The sequence below is a fragment of the Protopterus annectens genome, chromosome 6.part0 (assembly GCF_019279795.1).
Source record: "Protopterus annectens isolate FY-2018-M chromosome 6.part0, PAN1.0, whole genome shotgun sequence".
Lineage (NCBI taxonomy): Eukaryota > Metazoa > Chordata > Ceratodontiformes > Protopteridae > Protopterus > Protopterus annectens.
Window position 1 is genome coordinate 522,694,375 of NC_056737.1, and position 21,478 is coordinate 522,715,852.

At 42.8% G+C, this 21,478-nt stretch overlaps 1 protein-coding gene across 1 annotated transcript in view; it reads left to right on the forward strand.

Annotated features, from left to right (window-relative positions):
• Positions 1-21,478, forward strand: part of SEC23A (SEC23 homolog A, COPII coat complex component) — a 1,400,163-nt gene that overhangs the window by 516,956 nt on the left and 861,729 nt on the right. Inside the window, exon 6 of the mRNA XM_044074240.1 lies at positions 19,785-19,861. Coding sequence (XP_043930175.1) covers positions 19,785-19,861 — 77 coding nt within the window. The remainder of the gene's footprint in view (positions 1-19,784; positions 19,862-21,478) is intronic.

The window sequence follows — 21,478 nt, forward strand, 5'->3', positions numbered from 1 at the left end:
AAAATCCATTTGTCACAAGGTGGGTTGCCAACTGTGGCTCACTGACAGAACCCACACTGTGAAAGTAGCAGACTCCAAATCCAATTTCAGACCAGTGACAAGTGGAGTGCCAGAGGGTTCAGTCCTAGGTCCTCTCCTGTTTGGTATCTACTTCTCTGAAGTACAGGCTAACACAGACTGTCTTTGGCTAACAAAGTTCACAGATGACTGCAAACTAGGAGCCATAATCAAAACTCCTAACGATGTGGACATCCTGTAAAAGGACCTCACTGAGACAGATGCCTGGTGTCAAAGCCATAGCCTCAATCTCAATGCCAAAAAGTGCATTGTCATCCCTTTTGGTAAAACCTCTGTACCCATGAACTACCACATAGGCGATAGTCTACTTAACACCGAAAGTGCAATAAGAGACCTTGGGACACATGTGGACAGTAGTCTCTCCTTTGATAATCACATCACCACAGTAGTCAGGAAGTCCTTCTACGTGGCACACCTCATCACAAAAGGCTTCTCATCCAGGAAAAAAAAAGGTCATTGTTTCCCTCTACTCATCACTCATTAGATCCATTATTGAGTACAACGCCCCTTTTGGTATGTACCTCACAAAACATCTACAACAACTGGAAAGGCTGCAGAAATACCTCACAAAGAGGATTACTATCCACAAACAGATGCCCTATGCAGACCGTGTCAAAAAACTCCAGCTTTACTCTTGTCACATATCGCCTACTCAGAGGCGATCTCTGCCTAACATACAAAGCTATGTCAAACCCAGAGCTGTTGGACATGCTCCACTTAAAGAAATCCCAATCCCTCCGAGCGACACACTCTAGGGACCTAATCTTTGTCACCACAATAAACAGAACATGCTGGAGGGATAGATTCCTGTCCCAGAGACTTCCCATACTCTGGAACAAACTACCTATCTGTATCAAACAAAGCTCATTAACAGTCTTCAAGAAAAACTTGATGATTGTATGGGAGATAGGAAATTCACCCCAGGGATCACTTCTGTGGCTCTGCTTGACAGGGGCAAAGGAAAATAATTTTCTTGGGTGGCAAAAGCCAGGGTACCATTTGGCTAGGCTTATATAAGCCCTAGGGCCAATAGCCTAGTACATACCTATGAACCCTGCTTCCTCTCATACCAGCCAAAGCTTTCATGGCCGACTTGAACCTAAAAGAGGCATACCTACACATACCCATCAGAGCTTCCCACAAAAGATTCCTGCATTTCTCTGGGCCCTCCTTTCATTTTCAATTTACTGCTTTGCACTTTGGTTTGTCCACTGCTCCCAGAATGTTCGCAAAATGTATGGCCCCAACCATTGCCTTCTGCAGAACTCAGGGAATTCAAATTTACCCCTATCTGGATGACATCCTAATAATGGCAGAGTCAAAAGATACCCTCTCAAATCATCTGCACTTCACCATGTCCCTTCTGCAAAATCTAGGGTTCACTCTCAACCTTCCCAAATCCTCCTTGAACCTAGACCAGGACAAGATTTTCCTGGGTTGCAGAATCCGAGCAGACAGAATGAAGGCCTTTCCCCCACAGGACAAGGTACCATCCCTGACCTCCCACTTCAAGGAGCTTCTACTCTCTCAGACAGTAACTGCAAGGCAATTCCTTTGACTCCTGGGCTTAATGGCAGCAACCATCCCATGACCATCCCTATGCTACCACTGGCCAGAATGCATATGCACAAGCTACAGTGGTACCTCAAGAACATTTGGTTCCAGCACCTGAATCACTTTGAACAAGTAATCCCCCTCCTTCCCTGTCTAAAGAAAGAAATCAGCTGGTGGATCCAACAAGTCCAGCAAAACCCGGGCCTTCTGCTCCAGCCCACCTCCCCCAACCCAAGTAATGCATACAGATGCCTCAGATTCAGGCTGGGGTGCAACAATGGCATCCTACAGGGTTCAAGCAAGCTGGCACCCTTCCTTGAAAGCCAAACACATCAATGTCAGAGAAATGACAGCAGCCTTCTTAGCTCTAAAAACATTTACCCCTCTGCTTCTACAAGGGGTCCTTCTCATAATAACAGACCGTACCACTGTAATGTGGAACCTCAACAGACAGGGAGGGACAAGGGCATATAAGCTGTGCAGTCTAACTCTGCTGGTATGGGATCTAGCCTCTCACCACAACTTGTCCCTGCAGGCAACCTACATCCCCTCCCAGGACAACAAGCAAGCAAGCAGATCTCCTAAGCAGGACATCCTCTCCACAACACGAATGGATGCTGGACAGGACTGTCTTCCTAGATATAGTCCACCGGTGGGGCACTCCTCAAATAGACCTGTTTTCCTCCCCCCAGAACAGGCAGTTGCAGACCTTCTGCTCAAAGACCCACTCTCCTCTAGCCTGGAGAGTAGATGCTTTCAACATCTCCTGGGAGGGGAAGTTTCTTTATGCCTCTTCCCCCTTCCCACTGATTCAGAAAGTCCTGAAAATCAGGAAGGACAAACTGAAATGCTTGTTGGTGACTTCCTAATGGCCAAGGCAGCACTGGTTCCCCCTACTTCACAATCAAGCCAAGGGAAATCAATACAAGTTTACCCTATAAGGTGGACCTCCTGACGCAAGAAAAAGGAACTCTCCTCTACACACACACTGGGAGATGTTGTCCCTGACACTGTGGGTGATAACCTTTTGATCCCATTTAGACACCACTACTCAGAGAGTGTGATTTCAGTCCTGAGGGAGGCCAGGAAACCTACAACAAGAAAATCATACCTAGCTAAATGGGAAAGATTTTCTAAGTGGTGTCTTGACAAGGTAAGGGACCCTTGCATTGCTGATCCCCCTCTCGTTCTTACTTATGTGTGTCAGCTGATAAAAAGTGGACTTTCCTATTCTTTAGTGAAAGTACACCTTTCTGCAATATCAGCCTGCTTGCCTCTTGCTTGCCAGGCTCGACATAAAACTCTTCCTTAAAGGTGTGTTACACATTAGATCTCCGCCCACCCTGGGACCTGAACTACATCCTGGAAAAGCTTACCCAGCACCCATTCGAACCGGCTAGGACAGCTTCCCTTCAGATATGCACATAGAAAACAGTCCTTCTTGTGGCTATCACATCAGCCAGAAGGGTTTCAGAGCTGCAAGCCTTAATGGCTTGCCCCTTATGGCGTTCCACAAGGATAGGGTTACCCTGAGAACTAACCCCCATTTTTGCCCAAGGTGGTCAATAATTTGTCTCTTTCCTCCTGCCCACCTTCTTTCCCTGTCACACAAATGAAGGGGAGAGGATACTCCACTCCCTGGATGTACACAGGCAACTAAGATTTTACCTGGACAAAACTAAATCTATTAGGAAATCTAAACAACTCTTTGTTTCCTTCCATCACAAAGCATTGGGCAAGGCAGTCTCCAAACAAACCATCGCATATTGGATTAGGAAAGCCATCTGTCTTTGCTACTCCCACCATGGAAAAAAAAAAACAGTAGGAGTAAATGCCCATTCCACAAGGGCAATGGCCGCCTCCAAGACTTTCCTAAACGGTCTGGTCATGGCTTCCATTATGGAAGCAGCCACATGGTCCACTATCCACACTTTCACCAAACATTACAAGCTAGACCAAGTCTCCAGAGCACGTGCAGGATTCGCCAGGGCAATCCTACAGGGCTTTGTAGAATCCTCTTCTGCATCTGCCACAATCTCATCCAACTAAGCTGTGGTATTCTCCCACAACTAGAATACTGCAATATAGGAATAGAAGGACATAGAATAGTTGTGTAAAATCTTACCATAACCATAGATGCCCTTTTCTTCCATGTTGCAGTATTCCTTCCCACCCACCAATAACACCCTCATCATTTTCCTTTCATCCCAGCATCACCCTGGACTTAATGTATACTACAGAAGGACTCCAGGGTCCCATACCTGACACCACTGGCATCTTCTCCTACTGGACCTTCTAATCTACCTGCTGAGCTTCAAGTTCTGAAGATTGTGCATGCAGACGTCACATTTAAGGCCCCTGGTTTATGGCCTTATATGTGATGCCCCATGCAGCTGCAACACTCAAGCTGAAGCTTTTATATAGGAGTTGACGTACGAATCACCTGAGGGCAGGAAATCCCACAAGTAGACTACTGCAACATGGAAGAGAAGGACATCTATGGTTATGGTAAGATTTTACGTAACTATTCTTTATGTTTGTAATATTGAAGGCACAACACAGCAATGCACTGAGCTGATTGTGAACAATGTCACCTACACTGAGGCTGAAGATATACTAAACCTACTAGCAGATAAATATAGCTCTAACTTTACCCCTCTCTCACCTCCATCTGTCCCTCAAGATATACCTGAAACAGACTCTCCTCCAGCTATCACACAAGACCAAGTCCTAAAAGTGCTATCAAAAGCTAAAAGTACTGCATCGATGGGTTCTGACAATATTTCTGGATGCATTGTAAATAGCATGAAGCACAATTTAGCCACACCTCTAACAACACTGTTCATTCTCTGCTGCCATAGAGGTTTTGTGTCATGCAAATGGAGAACAGCTACAGTCATTCTCCCTGCATAAGGGAGGACCTTCCACAGACCTAAGCAAGTACAGACCTGTAAGTCTGACCAGCCTCACATGTAAAGCCATGGAAAGACTTTTCATGGAATTTCTCATACAGGACATAGGGAACCTCCAAACACTGGACCCGTCTGTTTGGATTTGTCAGGGGCAGGTCATACCTACTCAACCTGTTGGATTTTTTGGAAAAGGTCACCAGAGTAATGGATGAAGGCAGAATGGTACACACTACAGATCTCAACCTGGCCAGTGCTCTACATACCTCGATCTGGCCAGTGCTTTTGACACAATTCTCCACTTTCATTGTAGAAAAACTAAATAAACTGGAAATAAGCTCCTGTGTCACCTGTAGGACTGCCATCTGACTCACAGATAGGATGCAGATAATCAAAATAGGGGAATTTATGTTCACAAAAGACCAGTCACTCTTTGAGTCCCCCAGGGTTCTGTGCTGAGAACTCTCCTATTTGGCATCTACTTTTCTGAAGTAAAAGTCAATGCCAAAGGGCTCTGGCTGACTAAGTTTGCAGATGACTGCAAGCTAGGAGCAGTCATTGAATCCCCAAATGACTTGGTCATCTTGCAAGCAGGTATGTCTCAAATAAATAACTGCTGCTAAAATTCATGCACTGAAACTAAATGCCAATAAATGCATTATTGTATTGAAGGCATTTACCCTAGGGAACTACCACATTGATAATATGCCCCCGAGGGATGTCATTGTTCCCCTTTGTGCAGTCCTCATTAGGCCAGTCATTGAATATAATGCCCCCTTTGGCATGTATCTAACCACACACATGCAACAACTGGAATGCCCACAGAGATATCTCATTAAAAGGATTCAAGGCCTAAACAAAATATTGTACATGGACCGACTCAAAGCCCCGTCACAGTACCTCATATCCTCAGTTTACCAGAGCTGTACAGAGCTAAACAATTTGCAACTGATCTGCTGTGTTATCTGAAGCATCCACTGCTTTCTACTGCAAAATAAGTACAATTTTACTTGTTCTGCATTTCTTGTACTGTTTTTTTTTTACTGTGGGTTGCTATTTTTGAACTCTGTTTTGCTGTTAGCTGCACTTTTTTAGCCTAGCATAGACTTTGTTCAGATTTGCTGGACCCAGACTATTTTTGCAGTTTCTGAGTACTAATCCAGCTTTCCTTCTCAAAAGAGGGCCTCCCCTGCACCCTAGTGAGAGAAGAGTGTAGCTAAAGACCCACCTGAATGGTAATGGGTGGCCCAGGGCCCAGTCTTGTGTGCTGTCATTAGTTAGAGTGTTTTAAATCCATTTAATTTCATTGCTATGTATTGCCCACGTTTGTGTGGTGTGCACCATTGCACACTACTGCTCAGTGATGGTTACCATTGGTGGTTATAGATGCAAAGTCCTAGACAGATACATTTTCCTTAGTCAACTGCTTGTGGTTCCATCTGAGGTTTCTCGCTGTTGTGCTTCACTGCCCAGAGAAACCAGCTGAGCCTCTGAGTTATCAAAACAAGACTCACCCTCTTAGCCTCTTGTAGCTTATAACTTCTCCTAGTCCCTCAGTCATACTCTTGACCTTCTAGTCCTTTCCCCACTACTGACCACAGTACAATACCTAGTATCATGGATGGACAGTTTCCCACAGTTTCTCCAGCCTTCCTGGTTGACATGGGGATCCTGAGGCAGTGTAGCAATTGCCTCATGTTCAGTGACAACCCTTTATTTCTATGTCACACAAATTCATTATGTGAGATAATCATCTCTGTTAAGAATCTAGAATTTATGCTTTCTTGCTCACAAATCAGCATATCACATACTAAGGAGGTGTGATCTCACACAATTCGCCAACCACATGCACAGACCTAAACCCAGATATGCGGAGGTACTCATCAGAAGCCTACCTAAAAATCTGAGACCTCCCAAACGTAAAAATGCTTCACATAATTCACTACCAGCTGAACACAGTACACACAAAAACACATGCACCAGTGTCTCACCTAACAAGCTTGTGAGGCAAAACACAAAATCTAATGTTTTGATCATAGGTGACTCCATTGTGAGACACATAGATGCCCCACTCACCAGGTTGGATAAGGAAAAAGTGAGTCAGCTGTCTGTCAGTTGCTAGGATCCGCCACATCATGCATGCACTCAGGTCTCTCAGCAGCAGGTACTGTTATGACTCTATCATAGTCCATGTTGGTGTGAACAATCTGAGGTGTACCTCTCTGGACTATACAAAGAGAGACATGACTGAACTCTCTGAATATGTGTCCCAGGCAGGTATGTCCCTAGTCTTAATCAACATTATACCTTCACTTAGAATGATGCCACAATACAGACAAATAAATGACTTCAACAGTTGGCTTAGTTTCTGGTGTCATTCCAAGGGGATCCAGTACCTGTCAGCCTGGGAAGATATGGTTGGTAGACTATGATGCTTTGTCAGAGATGGTCTATATCTGTCACCTCTTTACTTTAGGTTACTGGTTAAGGCTCTTGCCTCCCCATAGTGACCTTTTTAATTGTTACTTTTACGTAGGGAATTTTGTTCTTATATCCTCAAAAATCAGCCTCAAGGTTGTGTTGCTAAATGCCAGGAGTTTAAATCTGAAACTGCAGTCACTGGAAGCATTCCTCACTTTGGAAGATGCAGATGTCTGTGCAGTCAGAGACCTGCTTCAAGGCCTCGAAGAGCACCCTGGCCATGTTGGATTATAATGCCTTCCACATGTTCAGACCACAAAATGAACATATGAGAACTAAAGGTGGAGGAGTATCAATTTTCATGAAAGATAAATACATTTCTATATTAATTAAACAGAACGATTCCCCAGAGTTACTCCCAAGTACAGATGACTGCAAGAAAGACCCTTCTCCAAGTTATTGTCAGCTACAGGTCCCCCTCCATAAACCATGATATCCACACTGCCTACTTGGATCTACTTGAGTTGCTCAAACTACAAACCCCTGTTTATAGGTGACTTTTAACTACCCACCCATAGATCGGGTAAATTTATACAAGTGCTAAGACACTCGTCCAAAGGTTCTTGGACTGTGTTGTCCTTGGAACAACTAGTTTGCACCACCACAAGGGGCCCAAACATTCTTGATCTAGTACTCAACCAACATGGGAGATTGGTGTATCACCACAAGTATGTGGCCTTCCCTGGTGAAGTCTGATCATAAGTCAGTCTCATTTGAAGTAATGATTACATCAAGACCCCCCTCCCCAGAGAAATTAGTCTAAAAAATTTCTCTAAAGCCAATTGCAGTCTCTTAAGAGATGGTATTAACAACTTCAAAGCTCCTGTCCCCAATGATGTCAAGGACCAATATACTGCTGGGATATACACCAGTTCTCCGTATAAACATTTGTATAGTTGTATTGACTCAGCTGTACCTGATAGGACCAAAGCAAGATACTTGAGAAAAAAAAACAAGCCTGCCTGGTGGACATCTTTCATAAATACATGAAGTAATGGTCTCAGAATTGTAAGCACACTTTTCTCAGTTTGAACAAGCAAATAAGACATCTTGTAAAGTCCTCTAAAGCTAACTACAAATCTAAATTAGAATCCCTGGCTAAAGATAACCATAAGGCATTCTTTAGCTACATCCGAAACCTTAAAGGAAAAGCCCAGATTTGTGCTGAATTTGTGGTGAATGGCACCACATATACTGAACCTGTAGAAATAGCCAACCTACTAGCAGACAGATTCAGTGAAAACTTCTCCCCCCGTCCCAGCCACATATACCTCAGAACATACCTACTACCTGTTCCCCACCTAGTATCTTTAAAAGAGTAGGTCTTAACCACTCTCTCCAAAACCAAAAACACAGCCTGTATGGGACCTGATAACATCCCAGGCTGCATTCTAAATGGTTGAAAACAGGAGTTAGCAACATCTTTGAGTACTCTCTCAAACCACAGCCAAAGCACTAGGTTTGTCCCTGCAGAATGGAAAACTACTGTTATCCCCTTGCACAAATTGGGTACATCCACCAACCCTGGGAACTATAGACCTATATGCCTAACCAGCCCTGTCTGCAAGTCCATGGAGAGAATTATCATGGACCTTATCAACAACGTTATAGGAAGCCTTCAAATGCTTGACTCGACCCAGTTTAGTTTTGTGAAGGGCAGATCGTGGCTGTTGAACCTGGTAGACGTTTTTGAGAATGTCACCAGAGCCCTGGACGAGGGAAAATCTTTATATATGGCCTAGCTAGACTTAGCCAAGGCCTTTGACACAATCCCCCACTCAGGCATCATTGAAAAACTCAACACAGCTGGGGATCAACCCATATATTGCCAGGTGGGTTGCAAAATGGCTCACCGACAGAACACATACAGTCAAAATAGGGGATTCCACCTTCAGCAGCAGACCCTTTACCAGTGATGTTCCACAGGGATTGGTGCTGGGGCCCCTATTGTTTGGACTCTTGGAAGTAGAGGCAAAAACAAAAGGTTTGTGGCTGGCAAAGTTTGCTGATGACTGCAAACTGTGTGCAGTCATCGAGTCCCCAAATGATGTCAACATTCTACAAGAAGGGCTAACTCAAACGAATGATTGGTGCCAAAGTCATGGACTTAATGCATTTTTTTGGATTGAGTTTATCATCCCCTTTTGCAAGGGCGATGTTCCTGCATATTACCATATTAATAGCAACACACTAAGCTTTAAGTCAGTAGTGAGAGATTTGGGCACACAGGTTGACAGAAACCTTACCTTTGATCACCATGACTCCACAGTGGTTAGGAAGGCCTTTTATGGTGCTCACTTTATAAAACAAGGGCATAGCTTCCAAAAAACAGGTTATAACCCCTTCCCCCTACTCTTCCCTCATCAGGCCAGTAATAGAGTACAATGCCCCCTTTGGGTTTGTAACTTACCAGGTACCTACAGCAACTAGAGAGACCTCAAATGTTTCTCACGAAGAAAATACAGGGTCTTCAGCACAAGTCATACACGGACAGACTGAAACCACTATCACTATATTCTTTATCATACAGACTACTCAGAGGTGACCTGTGCCTTGCATACAGAGTGACTTCTGATCCTGTTTTAATGGCTGCACTGCACATTTGTAAATCAAATGGTACGTGATTCACTAGCTCTAGGGACCTTAATCTACCCTGTGACATCAACAGGACTTACTGGAGACACAGACATGTCTCACAGAGGTTACCTCTTGTCTGGAACAAACTTCAGTTCAAGTTAAATAGAGCCCCTCGTTGACCCTATTTAAGCATAACTTGGCCAATTGGATGGGAAACTACAATTTCACCTCAGGGGTTTTACCCATGACCCTCTTGAATAGGGACATTTGGTGCTGATTTAGATTGGCTTGTAATCACTGACCATATCTGTAGGCCCTTTAGGGAACAAGGGTTGAACTTGGCTAGGCTTGTAAGGGCCCCAGGGGCGTTAACCTAGTAACCTCCTATGACTGCTAAAACTTGACCTGTGTCTGGCATACAAGGAGTTCCCCAACCCATTACTGATGGATTTACTTCACATCAGAAAGTCAAATGGCATCAGAAATAGTTTGTCTAGGGATCTAAATCTCTTCTGCAACATCAGCAGAATGGTTTGGAGGGAGAGGTATATTCCAGCAGCTCTGGAACAGACTCTCCATTTACATAAAACAAAGTTCATCTGTGTTGATATTCAAGTGCAATTTAGATCTATGGATGGGAAACAGTAAATTTACCCTAGGACTGTTCTCTGTATTACTAATAGACTGAGTCAGCTCCTAAATGCTTTATGCAATGCACGGATCCTCTCAAATTTTCTATGGTATGATCCCAGTTATTCTCATTAGGGGTAATATGTAATCATCGACCAGGGGATAGGTAAGGCAATCTATTACCAAATATTATTTCAAGCACAAAATGGGAAGTTGGCTAGGCTTAAAATGGCCTGCAAGGGCAGCTAGCGCGGTACTTGCCTATGAACATATATGCATAGTAGAGTTGGGGAAGTATAGTCACTACAGCAGTAGAAGTTTATTAGAGTGCCCAATGAAAGTCTAAGGACTGCAGTTTCAGAATGTAAGTGCAAATAAGGAGAACATATTATAATTCTGAAACTGCACTATCTCTGAAAATGCCCACCGCACTAAGTTGCAGAAATCCCACAGTTAATTTATATAAGTAGCAGGAATGTGGAGGTGTATCCCTGCACATCAGGAGGCGAAGGTAGGAAAACAGCAAAGCTCAAAATTGAAGTTTTCAGTTTTCAATCAGGAACAGCAGTGTTGGGTCTTGTAGTTCTGACGTGGAGACTTACATAATAGTATAATTAGTACAAGTGAGATTGCTTTCCTTAATTTCCTTGGTGTTGTACATGTTGTGGGTTTGGTAGCTTTTGTCTGCATGGCCTTTTGGATTTTCAAGACTCTACATTGTGAGTCACAAAACTCAGAAAAATTAAACTGTAAAGTCTGAAACTTGCTGTTAAACATTAAAATCATTTTTTGCAAAAGGGGGTAAACCCTGCTGAATATTTCACACCCCTGCTACTTTATACATACTGACTCTGAATCACTGTACCTCAGAGAAAGGGAAAGTTTTCAAAATGCATGAATCTTGAACTTGGTATATGCTCCCACAGTCTCACTTTATTTTTTTGCTTTTGCAGTACCCACACTGTAAAGCTTTGAGCACACAGTAGGAATACCTTCATTCTGTAGTTAGTCATCCCTCTTGATGGGTCAGTGGGGTCATTCCTGTCTGCCTTTCACAGCTTGATATTTCAGAAACCCTGAGTGTTGTTGGTGGGTGTGCTTAATAAGACGACTTGCTGTGACATAATGCTCTTATAACAGATTCCATTTCAACCCCTCACGCAGTGTGGATCTTGAGTTCTAATCCTGTAAGTGAACATTTCTCAGGTTTCCTCCCTAGATGTAGATCTGCAAAGTGTACTTGAGACCTTAAAATTACTGTTCTGATGTTGTCCTTTTCATTCTTCCTCCCCAGTGGGTTTGGATCCGATCCTCTGAGCTGACTCTGCTGCATACAAAAGAATTCAAATCCAGCTCTTGAGCTCCTCCCTGTATCCATAATGCTCTATTTTATCCCCAACACCTAGTCTTTTTCTTATAATAATTACAATGTATTCCTAAAACTTGCTTCTTTTTTTCTTTAAAATTTTAACTTTTTTTATCCATTTCTTCTCTCTAAAGTTTTTTTGCTAGCGTCGGGATCTCTTCTCTCTTTCGTCTTGACTTCTACTCAGTTTGAGTAGTCTTGGTATCATTTTGGTACTTCTCCTTTCCTTACCACTTTGCACTTTAGGTATTCTCCAGTATACCATAGTGGATATTCCTTTCCCCTTTCCTTTCTTAGGCTGTTGTTAAAACTGTTATTTAATATTTTGTTTATTGTGAGCTTTCTTTATTGGTTAGCTGTTCTTTTCTCACTGACCATGTTGAAGAAATCAACTAGCTTCAAAAAGTGCACTTCTTGTGGCCATAAGATCCCAAATTCAGACGCTTACAAGAAATGCGTGTATTGCACAGGACCAGATCATCCTGACTCATCTTATCCCATTTGCACCATCTTCAATCCCAGGGCATTGTCAGACAGGTGCAATAAACTGATTTTAAAAGGGTTGCTACCTGCTTCTTCTGGGACTCGAACCCTCTCTAAAATACCCGTACCAGTTTCTTCGGATGTCAGGACGAGATCTCCTCATAAGTCCTCAAGGGCTTTTTTGGAGCTGCTAGAAAAGATTAGAAAATTTTCAGATCTGACCACCTTGGATCCGAAACCTCTTGGGCTGCCCTTGGAATCAAAGCCTTCATCGGATCTGAAAGGTTCATCTCCTATGGTCATTTCTCCCTTGCCATCTACTTCTTTTTTGGATCCTAAGTCTTTGGATCTGAGAACCAGTTCAACTGATGGAAGTTGTACTCCAGAGTACGCACTGAAACCTGTTTCTCCTTCCCTGCCCACTCAACTTTTTTGGACTCCAAAGAAACACTCTAGACCATTATCCACAGCATTGTCCAGGTCTTTGAGGAGTTTGTCAGAGGCAGATGTGGATAGGATGATGCAGAAATTTCTCAAGGCTCTGATCCATATGGGGGGGATTTTATCAGCTGTCCCCCCTCCTGGATCCTTGAGTGCACCTGCTAAGTCCATTCTGTCTCCTTCTCCAATCTGACTGGTGGTTTCGGAGTCCCAGGATACGAGATCCTTGAGAGGTTCAGTGTCAGATCCAAGGAAAGTACCTTCTTTGATTCTGACAATGTCCCTGACCAGTTCTGCTCTGATACCCTTAGATCAGAGTGGGTATTGGGTCCGAGAGGTTGGTTTTAGCTCCAAATTTGTTGAATCCATCCCTTATTGTTGGAGCCTCGGCCCTGGACAGCTCAGATCCGATTCTCCCCATGAGATTCGTATCCTGGGGTGGCCCCGACCTACCTTCCATGAAGGCTTTGGCTCTGAGGAGGGGGAGAAATGTTTTCTCTGGTCCTTTGGCATTCAGGATGGTAGAAAGGACTTTCTGTCTTCAGAGAACTGTTATGTCTCATCTCTGATCCTAACCATCTCCCATCTTTGATTTTGAGCATTGAGCCCATCAGACTTATTCCACAGGGACAAGCCAGTTCCATGAAGTCTCCAGACACTTCCTTTAGAGGTGTTTTCCCCATCTTCTGATACCTTTCCTGAACATCTCACGGAGGAGGTTCCTCGGAAGAGGACGTGTGAGAGGAGGAACATAGACTTGCCCATGGAGTCTCTCACAGAAGACACTGATTTTGATAAGGGAGAAGGATCCCCCAGATCATCACATGATGACATCTCCTTTGGAGATATCCTTGAAATCTTCAAACTAGAGGGTGTCTGGTCTTCCCAATCTCTTCTCCTGAAGAATCAGTGTTTCTGTAGGCTTTCGGTTTTGGACCATCTATGCCTTGTGCAACCCCCCTCCCCCCCTGGAGGATGACCTGATTGAATTGGTTTCTCACTGGGCTTGGAAGAAACCAGACACTGTCAAGCCTATTCCCAAGTGCCTGGACAGATTTCTGGTTCCTCCTGCTAATAGACCTCACTGGAGTAAGGGAGTCCCAGCTGATGCTGTAGTGGTGACGGCAGCTATCAAGAAGGAACTAGCTGAGCAGAGCTCTTCTGTCCATTCACCAAACAGAGAGTCCATGCGTGCGATGGATAGATGTAGGAAGCGAGTATATGCCTCAGCTACGTTCATGCTGAGGTTGGTAAACTACTTGGCACACTTCACTTTGCTACAGAGAGATTTGGCTAAGGAATTATCAAACAATCTCTGAGTCCATGCCTACAGAGGATTTCAAAAAGACTTCTTCTCAACTAGCCAATCTGCTTTCCATTTCTAATCCATCAATAAGGCTTATCTCCCATGCAGTGGAAGGTACCTCATGAGCAGCCAGTTCAGGCATAGCCATAAGGAGACATGCATGGATGCGGCTATGCGATTTTGCAGAGCCCTTCAAGACATCATTTTTCAGTGCCCCCTTTGATGGTACTTCCTTGTTTGAGCTATCAGTTAAAGACACGCTTACCCACAGAGAACAAGAGGGAAGGACTCTGTCTGCAGTAGGAATCAAGTTTTCTACTCCTCAATGAACCTTCTCTAGAAACCAATGAGGTGATAAGACAATGTCATTCCGAAAGTCTCTGAGACCTTTCTAGGATTCGCATAGGGATAATTCCTCCAGAGATAGAGGAGGAAATTTTAATGGAAGATATTGCTCTTGAGGCAGAGGGGGCCAAAGACTAGGGCTTCAGAGATTCGTTTTCCAATGGGTCCTATCAGCTCTTCTGAAGCACTGCCTGACTGTCCAACTCTGGAGGCAGTCGGCGGTTGTTTCTCTTTGCACCTAGATGCCTGGACTGGTATCACAAAAAATTAATTGGTGCTAAGAATTGTATCCAGAGGTTACTAGGTGCCATTTTCCTTTCCTCCTATTATCCAAAAGAGGAAACTTCCCGATGTTCCACCCAGTAAGAGGAAAGCTGAAACACAAGGAATACAAAAGTTGCTACAGAAAAGAGTCATCCAGGAGGTCTCACTGATCATGTAGGATTTGGAAATTACTCGTGCTTTTTTTTTAGTGCCAAGTTGAGCCAGTATGTAAGGAAGACTAAGTTCTGCATGGTAACCGTTCAGTTCACCCTGCCTATTCTGCTCAAGGATGATTGGATGTGCTTTATAGATCTCCAGGATGCATACTATCACATAAAAATAGACAGGCAATCCAGGAGACATCTATGCTTTTGCCTGGGAGCCAATCATTACCAATTCAGAGCACTGCCCTTTGAACTCATCACTACCCCCAGGGTGTTTACCAAATGCATGGCAGTCGTGGCAGCTCACCTGAGACTCAAGGAATTCCAGGTGTTTCCATATCTCGACGATTAGCTCCTCACTGTCCCATCCAGTCATCAGCTCTTACAATCCAGGGACTACTTGCTCCAGGTTTCCAGCACTTTTGGCATCTCAGTAAACCATGCCAAGTCAAACCTAGTCCTGGTACACACCCTGGAATTCATAGGGACTCTCTTGGATACTTCAACTCTGGTGGCATCCTTACCTCTCCATCACATCACAAATTTGAGACATCAGGTTTGGGCTATACTAGCTCACCCGTCTCCTCCAGCAAGATTAGTACTACAAGCTCTTGGGTTAGTGTCAGCTGCCATAATTCTAGTTCCTCTAGCACGATTCTTTATGTGAATTCTTCAGTGGACCTTGGCGGTACAGTGGTCCATGCTTTATCAGCCCCTATTGTTTCCCATAAGACTTGCTCCAATATGCATACGTCATATTTGTTGGTGTATTCAGTCCAACGACATATTTCTCGGGAGACTTTTCACCCTTCCGCCCCCAGTTGCCGCAGTGACTACGGATGCTTCCCATCTGGGGGTGGAGGTGGAGCATTTCTTGGGAAAGATGGTCTAAGGCATGTGGTCCCCTCTGGAGACCAAGTTGCATATCATCATACTAGAGATGAGAGCAGTCCTTCTAGCTTTGCAAGCATTTCAAGACATTCTTCTTCTAGGGACTATTGCAATTCAAACAGACAGCATGTCAGTAGTCTGGTACTTCAACAAGCAAGGGGGAACCCAGTCTTATCCAATGTGCAGAGAGGCAGGGTTGGGAATGGGCGATTGCTTCTGACTGCATTCTCATTGCAATGCACATCCCAGAGAACACTAGTGCACTAGCGGACAGGCAGATCTATTTTGATGCCTCACAAGTGGTCTTTTAATTAATCAGTAGCGAATATGATCTTCAGCTGCTGGGGCCAGCCTTGCTACGACTTATTTGCCTCACCCCTCAACAACAAGTACTTTGCTCTGATCTCCGTTCCGGGGTGGGGGGTCACCGAGAGATGCTGTGATTCACGATTGGCTCCTAGGTCTCCTGTATTCCTACTGTCCTCTTCCTCTGATTCCAAAGTTCTTACAGAAAGCAAGCAGGCTGAAGAGCTCAGTCGTTCTCATTGCCCCCTTCTGGCCTCGACAGGTATGGTTCCCCTTCCTACAGTCTCACTTGAGAATATCTTCCATGGATACTGGAACCCACTCAGGATCACCTGTCTCATCCATTGAGAATTCACACCCCAGTCTCCATACACTCAAGCTAACTGCATGGTTTCTCCACTTCCAGTAATAGGCAGTCCAGACTTGTTTCCTCAGTCCATGAGATCATCTTAGCTTTCCAGAAGGCTTCTATTAAGAAAGTCTACAGAAGCAAATGGAAAAGATGTTCTCTTTGGGCCTCAAACCAGAATATCAACCCCTTTTTCAGCACCAATTTTAGCCATTCTTCTCTTTCTAACAACTATTTTAAAGAAGGAGCTAGTTTTTCTACAGTTAAGCTTCAGTTGGCAGTGATTTCTAGTTTCCATTCTGAAAACAAATCCTTTTCTCTGGCTTCATCCAGATTGTGTAGAGCCTTCATGAAGGGGTCTTTCTCCTCAGACCCCCCAATAAAGGACCCTTCTCCTTGGGACCTTACTGTGGTCCTTCAGGGATTAACTCAGAAACCTTTGAACCTGCAGACAAATGCGATATGAAGTTTCTTTCTTTGAAGGTGATCTTAGTAGGTATTACTTCAACAAAAAGAATGTCTGAGCTCCAGGCCCCGTTAGCTAAGCCTCCTTACATTATTTTTCATAAGGACGGGGTGTATCTATGGACCAACCCTTTCTTTCTTTCTTCCTAAAGTGCGATGGAAAGTAGCATTAACCAGTCCATACAATTACCAGTCTTCTTTCCAAAATTTGCAAATAAGGGAGAATACATAGATGTGAACAGAAAATTACTTTTTATCTTCACAGGACAAGGCAGTTCAGGAAGTCTGATCAGCTGTTTGTATCCTTTTACCCTAACTGCTTGGGTCGGGCAGTATCTAAAATTATACTAGCCAAATGGATTACTCTGATTGCATTTCACTGCTTTATCCTCAAAAAGGACTACATTTGACATGACCCCCAAGAGCTCACTCCACCCAGTCTATGACTACTTCATTTGCGTTTTGGTCAAGGACTTCCATTGATGTTATTTGTGCTGCAGTCACTTGGTCAAAGACCCATACTTTTGTTACACATTGCAAATTAGACATGGTCTCCAGAAGCAGAGCTTCATTTGGTTCGACAGTGCTCCGGTATGTCCTTCCATGTGGGCCTCCCGAGGACTACTTTGGTGGGGATTTTGTCCCATTGGTGAGGAAGAGTGAAAAGGACCACATCAGATTTATAATTTATGTATATATCATTAAGTTGGCATCAGGGTTGTCTATTTTCATTCTTCCTCACCTTCCCTCCCATCCATCCCCCATCTTTCAGGTTTGAGCCCTGACTTTTCTTATGTCTATATCTATCTCTGTTACAAACTGGGAGATTAGGCAGCAAACTTGATCTGAGGTGTTGGGGATAGAATAGAGCATTATAGGTTGAGCATGGAGCTCGTGAGCTGGATCCAAAGTCTTGTGTATGCAGCTGAGTTGGATCTGAGAATTGGACCCGATTCCATTGGTGAAGAAGAATGAAAATGCACAACACAGATGCCAAGTTATGGTAAGTACATAACTTATAATTTGAGTCTGTTGGTACTGTAGTGCAGTGGGATAAAGCCCTGATTCTGACCTGGATGGCTTAAGATCAGTTAACAACCCAAGTACTGGAGAAGTTGACTGAGTATTGTGGATTTACTTTTTAAGTATTGCTGTTTAGTTTTAAGACTACCCAAAAAAAAAAAAAAAACGGTGGTATAACCATTTGATGTAAACAAAGTTATAAAATGCTTTATTACTAACTTGCAAGCAGAAAAACATTTAAACTTTGAGCAGAATAGCAGTTCACACAGGATAGACTAGAATCTGATATGCTGGGTACTAAAGTGTTTCCTGACCGTAGTGGCATATACCATAGGAAATGAGTGATGCATATATATGCTGCCTGTAATATGTACAATAGTTCTTCAGTCAGTCTTTGTGCTAGAGAGAATCCACATATCCAGCAGTGGTAATTATCTAAATAGTTCACTCTTACTTGTGTGAATTTTCTTCAGTTTTGATATTTTCTCTCTCCTTTGTTTTCTTAATTGTGTCTTGATTTTGTGTATTAACTGTTTATCTTGATCCTCTTAGTGATTTTATTTTATCCTGTTTGATTCAAAAAGCTATTTTATTGCATTAACTTTTTAGTCCGTGACAATCTTATACATGAACGTTTTTGAAATAGTTGGAAAGTTCCTATGAACATATATAATATAACATGCACTTATGTTCAGAGTATTATATGACAATCGGTTGTCTGGGCTTAAAGTTTTCCTTTTTACTATTTTTACAGTAGGACTTTAATGGTTGCCCAAGTGTATAACTATCTACTTCCAGTGACTTGCTACTGTATATTTCATAATATAGCTGCTAAATATTTTATTTTTTACCTTGTGGACTGGATTGTAGCTGAAAAGGCCGATCAAGTTCAAAAGCACAGAAAGGCACCAGAAAAAGGGAAGAAAAATGCTTTAGTGTGGAGAATAATAATAGTAAAAACAGACTTGGCGCTTTCGCCCCAGGTTGAAAAGGACCTAACTGGATCCTTCCACTAACCAGTTTAATAAGTAAAATAAGGGGTGGGAGGTTGGCATAATGGTTAAGGTGTTTACCTTACAGACACAAGGTGCAGGGTTTGATTCTCACATTGGGCAATTGGCTAGGTTTAAAATGGCCACAAGGGTAGTTAGCCTAGTACTAATCTATGAACCTAAGTAAATAAATAAAAGCTGTTTTTTAATCAGTTTTATCATCATCTTATATGGTCTAGGTCACGTCTGAAAGTGGTCACTTGTGAGCAGCATGTTTATCCACTCACCAGAAGGAAGGAAGTGAGGCTGTCTATTAAAAGGTCTAGTTATAGAGTGGCAAGATGTCTGCTTCCTCAACCTTCTTTACTTCTGACATGACACCTAAAAAATCTTCTGATCTAGAGGACATGTTCTTTTTGTTCTATTTTCTCAAATGGTATTTAGTCATAGAACTCCATTTTTTGTTTTATCTCTTGTGTTTTTTTTTTGTTTGTTTTTTTTATCAGTTTTGTTTTATTTTTGGAGGTTTTACCATCCTGGTCTGTGTTCTTTATTGTATATATCTGTTGCACGAGCCCTGTTGATTGAAGATGGATCATAATTATGCAAAAACTCAAATAGCTGCTTGAGGGATTTTTCTACAGCAATGCTGGTTTATCTCACATTTCTTGTTTTGAATTTGATTTTACAGGGTTTATTCATTAGTCATTTAGTTTCTCTTTGTGACATAAAACAAAATTGAAGGTCTGTAGGGACTGCATCTTTAGGAAAGTTGTCTCATTTGTGTGTGAGCTAGATAAAAAGCTTACATGCAGAAGGGATCAGCATGGAATTTAATACTATATTTTAGACTTGCTCTGGCAGCTTCTTTCCAAAAAACATTTTTTGTATTAAAACTTGCATTACTATCATCTTCAAGATCTGAGAACCTGATTGAAACTTGTACTGCCCTTTTGTTATTACAGATGCTAGTGATTGCTGTAGTTGCACAAACATTCTAATATCTATATATTCAATGGTCTTTGAATATACCAGCTTATTTTTTTACTGGTATTAAATTGTAAATACATGTTTAAAAATGAATGGCAAAATAGTGTTCTTAAAATATAACTGAATTCTTAAAGAAAGTAATGTAACAAAAAAAAATATTCAATTAACAGGATATGCTGGGCCTTACTAAACCAGTGGCACAGGCAGGACGTGGACCACAGGTACAGCAGCCTCCACCTTCTAACAGGTAATCCATTTTTTTGTTTATGCATACAGCAGTAGATTTCAGCAAGAAAAGTTAACAGCATGGATTGCACATTTAGGTGTGGTACTGCCTCCTGAAGTTGCAGATATGATTAGTTCTGGACTGTGGGTGCCTTACCTGTTGTGTTTTGTGCTGATGCAAGATATATGTAGGTAAACCTCCAAGCCATTCGTTATCATTGCTGCTAAGCTATGGACATTGAAGGCTTTTAAGCTTTTCTGTTTGACACTTACACTGTTTAAGTGGTTGAACTTAACAGCTGTCATTTTTATGTTCTTTTTCTCTAACATGGTTGGCACTTTTGGAAGGCTTTAAGTTTTTTAAACAGCAGAAGTGGGAACTTTCTAGTGTTGTGTGTTAGGAGATCTGAATTAAGTAACAGGCTAGAAATTACAGATCCAGGACCTTACCATATTCATAGCCCTAGCATAAGAATGATGTGTGTGTTAAAGATGGGATGTGTGCACGCCAAGTGTGGGAGCTTGGGATTTTTAGAAAAGCTGCACAAGACAAATGTAATGAAGTGCTTCACTAATTGCAAAGGGTTGCTTAAAGTAAAGATGTTCGGTTTCTTTGAGCTCCAGATGGGAAAGAGTTAGTCCAACAATTTGGATCATCTTTGTATAGCTAAGTTAAAAATTGTGCAGGAGAGCAAGATGACATCTTCGAGAGAGGCCCTTAGGAACAACTTTAGCGTAAAGATTGTGTTGACGGCTTGCCCACCTGCCCACCATCACCTGCACTTATTGATTGAGAGAAATTCCACTGTCAAGAAAATATATGTTCAGCATTAAGACTGCAGGCAGTAGGAAAGAATCAGCCACACCCCTTCTGCAGCATAATGTTCATCATGTGGTGACATTGGTTCATAGGAGGTAACTAGGCTAATGGCCCTAGGGCCTTTACAAGCCTAGCCAATATTATACCCATGTTCCCTAATTGACCTTGGTTAGATGGTTATTTGTAGAGCAAGTCTAAGATCAACACCAACTGCCCCTGTCCGTGAGGGACATAGGTGCCATCCCCGGGGTGAATTTATGGTCTCCCATCCAATTGTCTAGGCTGCACTTGAATAGGGTCATTGAGGAATTGGGAGTTTATTCCAGAGGAGCAGCAGTCTCTGGGAGATGTATCTGTCTCTCCCCATGTTCTGTTAATGTCACAGGCTAGGTTGAGGTCACATTTGATTTGCAGATGTGCAGCATTACCATTTGGTCAGGGTCAGAGATTGTTTTGTACGCTGGGCTTAAGTCACCTCTCTACAGCCTGTAGGGTAAAGAGTACAGTGACAGGGCTTTGTCTTTCCATGTAGGTCATGTTTTGGATGCCCTGAATTTTCTCGGTGAGAAACCTCTGTGGTCTGTCTAGCTGCTGCAGGTGTCTAGAGAGGTACATGCAAAAGGGAGCGTTGTACTCTATTAGTTGTCTGATCGGGGTCAAGTACAGAGAGGTTATAATATACTTAGTCTCCGATACAATGCCTTTACTTATAAGATGCATAACCTAGAAGGTTTTCTTAACACTGTGGGCACATGGTGATGGAAGTTTATATTGCTGTCAACCTGTGTTCTGAAGTCTCACACCACTGGGTTTGAGCTT